The sequence below is a fragment of the Stegodyphus dumicola genome, chromosome 4, assembly GCF_044657685.1.
Source record: "Stegodyphus dumicola isolate Sdum_Otavi_A_Nest chromosome 4, ASM4465768v1".
Lineage (NCBI taxonomy): Eukaryota > Metazoa > Arthropoda > Arachnida > Araneae > Eresidae > Stegodyphus > Stegodyphus dumicola.
The window spans coordinates 141,766,442-141,774,600 of NC_140771.1; the positions used below are offsets into that span (position 1 = coordinate 141,766,442).

Below are 8,159 nucleotides of genomic sequence, written 5' to 3' on the forward strand. Positions count from 1 at the left end.
TAATAATGCGTAGAATTCTAGTATGCCTACAGAGAATATGGCATGATTTAGAAAATTTAAAAACTGATATGAAAGCTGTGCAATGATGTTCATATGCAATAAAAATTTTTCTTGTTTTTTATTAATGGAAAGTTTAAATTTTTTAGAAAATAATGAAAATTGTCTATACTGGTATATAAGGAATTATGCTGTTACGTAGCAATAAGGTAATTTGTAAAAATGATAAAATTGATATGCTCCACAATATGAATTTAAATTTAAAAAAATCTTTTTTTGTTTGTATATATGCTAAAGCTTAAAAATCCTTGAAAATATTGAAGCCGTATGAAATACAAGTATTAGAGACTACGACGTTTATCGTTTTAATAATTGGTAGAATTCGCTCACGGTATCATGGTAATTTTAAATATAAAAAATTTATTATACTTATTTTCAGTAACGCCTAAGCTTAAATGTAAATTTAAAGTAAAGAGTTTGATATTAATTAACAATAACAAACAATTCATTATCATTATTTTTAAGAGAAAATAGAAAGTATGCATCATGTAAGTGCGAGAATACATTGTGATGTCACAAGCTTAGTCCCACCCATTTATGGACGTCACACAGCTCCGCCTTCTCAACCTTGTTGATGCAGCCCATTTCTGGGCTTTTATCAGTGCTTTTATTGCAGACCTACTTTTTCTCAATTTTCAGAATATAGAAGGAAAAAAATTGTTGTTAGAAATTAAGAAGTCTGAATATTAGATAATTCTGAATACTGGACATCCAGATTTGGGACTTTGTAGAGTACAAATAAAAGCTTTCCCAAATACTTAAAAAATAATAATAAATAATGCAACTTTTTAATCAGCATACATTAAAAAATACATTCTTTCATATGGTGCTAAAATGGAGAACAAAGAAATCGGTCATAAAGCATCCTACGAAGAAATGTATCGAAAAACGAAGAAAATGTATCGGTCATAAAACATTTTACAGATCTAACGATCTTGTAAACAACAGAAAATTTTACATGATGTATTTTATCAAAGGTAATAAAATTTATGTTCTGAAATATAACATACTACAAACCCATATCTCAAACATTTTCAACATAAGTGATAATGAAGTTAAGTTTTCCATATACAAATGACAAAATATTTTAGTGATAAACTTTAAAAAAAAAAAAAAATGTGGAATTCAAAAAGAAATTTAAAATTTATTTATTTCATAAAAACATATACAGAAAATTTAAGTGATGAAATTACGGTTTGTTCACAAACCATAATAGAATTAAAAAAATATTTAAAAAAATCTTACTTCTTTTGTAGATTTTTTAATTCCTTTATAAACTTTCCATAATAGGGCAGGACCAGCACTAGCAATATGTTCAATAATCTCATATTCTCTGGTTACAGGATTACCAGGCAAAACAGTGCTAAAATTTGACACTGTATTCTTGATTCGATTTAGCACCTCCATTGCAATTTTCAACATTCAACCTAGACACTTAAAAAAGAAAATTTAACTTCAGATATGCTAGCACTCAAATAAATTTTAGAACTTAGCCAGGACCTGTCGATATACTTCCTAATTTACCACCCATCACTAATTCCTGCAAGCATTTTATAACTCTAAGAGCTACTGTTTCTTTTAGAAGCCTAAGCCTTTTTATTCCTTTTTCTTGTTAATATTCTTTTTGGAGATGTTACAGAAAAGCTGGAAAGTTTTCTTTTTTATTTCAATGTCAATTTCAGAGCAATTACAGCAACATCATATCTGCACCACAGCATTTTTTTTTGGGGGGGAAGTATTTCTTTTTAAATAGAAGCTCTCAGAATAATGTGTGTCTCGTTAATTTTTACTTCTTTTTTTGTATTACAAATTTCATAGATTTCCCAAGAAATGAAGTAGAAGCAATCCCTTACTTTCATGATTATGGCATGACAAGTACCAAAGCCCATGCAACTAGTGCAGTCATACAGGATGGCAAAGCTTTTAGAATTCAAGAAATTGGATGACAGAATTTAAAAGTTGTAGATTTTGCAATGTTTGGAGAAAAGCTTAACACCAGCTCTGATGAAATGGCATATGATGTAAGGATATATTTGTACAATGGAAATATAATGCCAATAACATCCAACAAAATGCCAGAACTGGTAGTACTTTCCTATTAACCTTTAACGTCTGTGAGTGGTCTGAGAGAATCTATTACCTTTCCAAACCTGTGCCCACAAGGTTACGTATCCAGTTTCACACTTGTATCTTTATTATGGCTTCAGTTACCACACTTTTTACTTTCTAAGGTGTCTGGGAGACAGCTTACAGCAGATGCATACCAGTTTTAGTGGATGATAGACATTATTTATCGGATGCTTGTTTTTAGTAAAAGTGATAAATATGGCTTCAAAGTTTACAAGAAACGTCCTGTATATCTCACTCAAAAGGAAATTGAATATCTTGTCAACAATATTTTTGATGTAGAATACTCTGATTCTGAAGAATCATCTACTATTCACAATGAAAGGAAAAGTGAATCAGAGCTTACTACAGATGAATATCATAATTTTTCTAATGATTGTGTACAAAATGAAAATTTTTATAGAGAAAAGCACTTTAAATGGTGCAAAAAAGAACCAAATCGGGCAGTACAAACACCAAAGCATAACATAATAATTCAGCTCCCTGGTCAGTATTCTGCAAAAACAGGCTTTAGAGCAGAGCCCATAGATACTTAGAATTTATGTTCATTCATATTGTTCCAGCCATATTCTGATACTACAAAACTGGAAAGGAAAAAATTATCCTTTTATTAGCTAATCAATTTATTAAACCACATCTGAAAGTTGGGATAACTTCCGCTTTTTTGCCAACAATTAGAACAATAACAATTAGAAGAATCCTTGGACAGAAGGAAATTAAGAAGATGGATTTATAAAATCAAAAAGAAAAATTAGAAGAAAGAAAAACATGCAGTCTCTGTCCACCTTGTGAGAAGAAACAGCATACAAATGGTTGGAATGCAAGGAACCAACATGTCTCTAGTGTTCTTAAAAAAATGTGTTTTGACTGTGTATCACCTTATGCTTCATCCTTGTAAACAAAGATATACTAATCTATCATTTATTAATTATGGTTAATTATGGTATTAATTATGGTTTAGTTCATAGTAATATTTAATAAAGTGTCACATTTTTTATGCATGTTTAATAAAATCTTTGTTCTTTAAAAACTTTGTTCCTTAAAACGAAAAAAATAGTAATTTTTTTGTTTGAATTTAACTGCATAAAAGTAAATGATTTATGTTTAAAATATCTTGATTGAAATGAATTAGAATTCCATAAATATGCATAAAGACACACCTTGTATAACATTCCTCAAAAAGGCATAAAAGTATATATTTTTACACGATTCGTTAAAGCGGTCTGCGAGACTGCTCAGAATAATTATGCCGAAAAAAATTGTCACAGCAGTTAAAGGGTTAACATGGTACTACTTAGCATCAAGTATAACTGTTGGTGTGAAATCTAAAATCTCATTAGATGGAGGAAAACCTATTGATACATAAAGCTTCATGAAAAGAACAATCTTATATGTAAGGCTTTTGTCTGTACTAAGAAAGAATGATGATCCATCATCATTACATAAATTCTCTGTTCTTACGATCAAAACTTTCCATTTATGTTGTTGTCAACCTCACTTGTCAGACAGCAACATCAGAACAAGCCTATGAAATTCATCATGGCAAGGAGTACAAGAATGTCATTGGTAAGAGCCTTGAGCACCATATAGGTGACAGTACGACTTCATTCAGTTCTGCTCCAAATTTTGATGTAGAGCCCCCTGGGGGACAGTTCTAAGGGTTTCCCACCCCTCTTCCCCTACCATCAACCTCTCTCGAGGACTTGCGCCTTGCTGCGTACTTTAAGTACAACGCCCTTTCGCATGGACACTATACATTTACAAACATACATGCCTTCAAGGGATTCAAACCTGGCCCTTTGGTACCACAGTTGACTCCACTATACCATTTGGATGGCACTTTCCGTTTTATTGCAATTAAATAGCCCACATTCCACCCCTGTTAAAAATATTTTTTCTTTCACAGTTTCTCAACACGTTCATGCTTTCCTTGAAATCGTATGTTATTTAAGAACATTTCATTTAGTTCATTACACTGTCTTTTCTTCAAAGACAAACTATCAATCTTAAGATTAAATTTAGCATTTTCAGGCACAAATAAAATTTATATAGCTTAAACCCTGAAATACACATGTTAATGCCTCATATCCTTTCAAACCTCTTAAGTAGCTTAACTGATTTAGAATTGGCTATTATATTAATTTTATGGCTACAAAGTCAATTTTAATTATGTCATACTTTCACAGATATCCAAGCATTTACTTATACTATATATTTTTCAATAAATTTCATTAAAGCGAATTTTTTTTTAATAATTGCTTCATGACTATTTAAACACAATTGGGATTTAAAAAAAAAAAAAAAAAACTCTAAATGTAAATATTCTAAAAGAGATAATAATTTTACAGATTTCCTGGCATTAGCTTTCATGAAACAAACAAATCATAACCTGTATTTAATTAAGTTTCTTTCCTCAAAGCTATAAGACACTACGCTTGTAATATGAAATGTCATTACACTGTCAATCACTAATATATACCGTTCCTTTCTTAAGTTTTCAAAACTGAAATGATGGTTGTTTAGAACTTCAACCTGTTTAATGATAGAAAACAACATATCACATAAGAATAATCAAATGGCAGATTAACTAATGAATAATTTAGTCACTTTGGAGAATAGTAGTTTCTTATAACATTTAAGATAAAACTTAAAAAGAGTATCCACATCAGTTAGGTAGTCACTTTTCTAAAGTTTGAATATAGCAAACCAAAAGCAAAGAACACTTATTACACAACTAAGATACATTCTAGGGAAGTAAGCCACAGGAAAATGTAACCGATACCTACCACAATTTCATAACCCAAAATGCTTTTATTACAAATTCACGTACTGATACATTTCGAAGTTTTTGAAAGAGAAATATTTTATTGCCTTTTCTAGTGGACTCAAATTAATGTACTTTATTTGCTACGTTCATTCAATTAAATTTACAAAAATTAAAACAGCAAACAATCTTTTAAAAAATATATAAAACTTAAATAAACCAAAATGTAAGCATTTATTTAAATAGCACCATCTGAATCACTGTGACACTTCCACATATAATGGAAAGAAAAAGAATATAATTTAGCAATATATTTCATTTTTACGCATTTATACAACAAATCTCAATCTCTGCTCGCGTTTGCACTGGCACCTTTACGAAATTCATATTTTACTTCACAGCTTCGATACAACTAAACAAAATTTTATTATAATTTGTAAATCTCGAAATTTTTCTTCATTGGGATAGATGTAACTAACGTAATAATAGTTGTACGTTTGTAAACGAATTTTTTGTAATATCACTCCATTTAGATTATAACAAAGAGAGTTATCAAAGGTATGCCTTCGTGGAAGATTTTCTAAAGCCCACCAGATCGTAGTTACATTGGTACAGGGCAGATTTAGGCAAGGTCCTTAGAAACCGTGGGGTTTAGTGACCCGCAAAATCGCAGTTACAGGGTCCCCAAACTCTAGAGAGGGCCCGCTCCTCTTCAATATTTATGGGAACGACATTCCGACAATACCCAATACTACTCTAGCCCTGTATGCAGACGATACAGCAATCCTAGCCCAAAGTGCATTTGTTAGCAAAGTTATCCAACGAGTACAAGCATACATCCATGCACTTGAGACTTGGCTAACTAAATGGGAAATAATGGTGAATGTGGATAAAACATAGGCTCTCCTCTTCAAGAGGAAAATTCTAGAAAATCTCAATTTCTATGGAACCTCAATCTCTTGGGCCAACAAGTCCTTTATCTTGGGGTGATCTTCAGTAATGCGCTCACATGGCCCGACACATTACATCTATTACCCAGAGGTTTCGAGCTCGTAAAGCTAAAATTAATTGCTTGAAATAGCGTTCCATCTATAGATAAAGGGTTACTCATTTACAAATCCATCTTGCGCCCCATGGTTTGCTATGAGTGTCCAGTCTGGACGTATGCCAGCAAAAGTAATTGAAAAAGGTTACAGACAGCACAGAACTGCCAGATCGTAGATGGCCCGTAGTACCTTAGTAATAACTAGATCCACGAGAAACTAAATATTGTTCAGATCAGGACACATTACTATTTTCTTGCAAAAAGATTACATGAGAGGCTGAGGTCTATAAACAACTCCGTTATTAAAATCTGTTCTTATGATTACAAGGATTTAGCAAATAGTAATAAGCCAATGGCTGTCCTCACAACTATATAATGTAAAATTGTATTCTTTTGTATTTGTTATACCTATGTATCTATATATTATTTGTTGTTATGTCTCACTTATGCAGGGTGTCTCCTCAATCTCTCCTGTTTATGTAACTATCTAATGTGCCAATTGACTCGTAACTGCCTATTCGTAACATCTCATTTTATTTCTATGTTTCTAACCAAATCACCATCAGGAACCGGCTTTTCTGGTTAGCGAATGTAGGGTGCTGTGTCACGTTCAATTATCTAATAATTATTACATCTCTGTAAATTCAGTCAGCTGCAATCTCTTTTTAGTCCTCTCTTGTAACGATTAGAAAAGGTAAATTGTTCTGCATGGGGTAAGGCCTTTGGTCCAGTTTCCCAGGTGACAACACCACATCAGAGAGGGCCCGCAATATTTTTTCGTATTAGATCATTTTTCATACATGTACTACAAATCTGTCCAATACCTATTAATTGCGACTTTACAGGAGAAATGAAAGGTAACTGACAGTGGGCTAGGACCACTATAATAATTAGGTTAAGTAGTAAAAATAAGCGCGATTTTGACACGGAATAATACTCCTGTACTTAAAACTCTCTAAATGAAAACTGTTTATCGCCAAGACCATAATTACTGACAGATCTTTGGGATTATGTTTGGCCACCAGTCGAGATCGATGTCGGAAAACGCAAGGGCGGGATGCGTATTTTTCCTTCCTCCCTAGGAAACGCAACCAGCGACCAAATTTAGCGATTTAGCAGGTCTTGGCGAAATTGTGTGGCTAGTGCATGCACAGAGATGGACGAACTATCGTAATGATATGTCGTATTCTGTAGCGTGATACTTGATCGCCGATATTTCGTAAAGGCGGGTTATGTGTAATTGTGCATGTGTCAAACATAATTACTGAAGCAGCAAACTTCATATGTGATTAGTGGGGGCGGGGATTGAATAGAGAAAAATGGCGGTTCATTTTTCAACAGAGTGTACTTAATGGTGCTTTTTTTTTATGGCTTGACTACGTGTCGAGCTATTGGCAATTACTAGCATTGCATATTGTTAGCGTAGTCGCATTACAGTAAACATAAATATTAGGTATACACGAGGGAAAAAAGAAAAAAAAAAAAAAAAAAAAACGCCTTCAGCTGAGCATGAGCTTATATGATATGATAGCAGTGTAGGTAGAAGTGCTTTTGTTCGGCTTATGAAATGCTGGAGTTGTACGTTACCATTTCTCAGCACTTGTGTTATTACATCTTTGCTGTAAATTTCTGAGATTTAGTAAATTATGATATATAATAATGATTATATTTGGTTGAAAGGAAACAATAAAATAATAATAATTCTTTCTAATTTAATAATGACTATTCTTAGTTTAGCTTGTATAGTTCAGTATTAATAAATCTGTAACTATAACATGTATTGTATATATTTACCTGTTAAATAATTCTGTTAAGATATGTATTGTTTCTTATAAAATATCAAGTGGATGTATAAAAGTTAATAATTTATTCATTTTAACAGTTTTTTATTTAACGCATTTCATCTTCCTTTGCTTCTATTGTCTAGTTTGTAACACATACAAACACTTACCAAGTGTGATATATATATATGGGGACATAGAGTGGCATTATATTAAAAATACGTATTTAAGTTCTAAGGAAAATTCAACTTGAGAAATATTTTATCATGTAAAAAATGTTAATCAGAAGTAACATAGTTAGGTAATATATTTTGAAAGACCATTTTAAGTAATTATTACATTTATAAGTGTTAGGTTTATTTTAGATTTTAACATATACTTGAGT

The 8,159-nt window shown here is 31.8% G+C and overlaps 1 protein-coding gene across 1 annotated transcript in view; it reads right to left on the minus strand.

Moving 5' to 3' along the window:
• Window positions 1-5,341, minus strand: part of LOC118193691 (SCY1-like protein 2) — a 104,592-nt gene extending 99,251 nt beyond the window's left edge. The window contains exons 1-2 of the mRNA XM_085815565.1: window positions 4,971-5,341; window positions 1,303-1,491 (exon numbers count right to left, since the gene is read on the minus strand). Coding sequence (XP_085671691.1) covers window positions 1,303-1,479 — 177 coding nt within the window. The 5' untranslated portion in view covers window positions 1,480-1,491; window positions 4,971-5,341. The remainder of the gene's footprint in view (window positions 1-1,302; window positions 1,492-4,970) is intronic.
• Window positions 5,342-8,159: the final 2,818 nt, after the last annotated feature.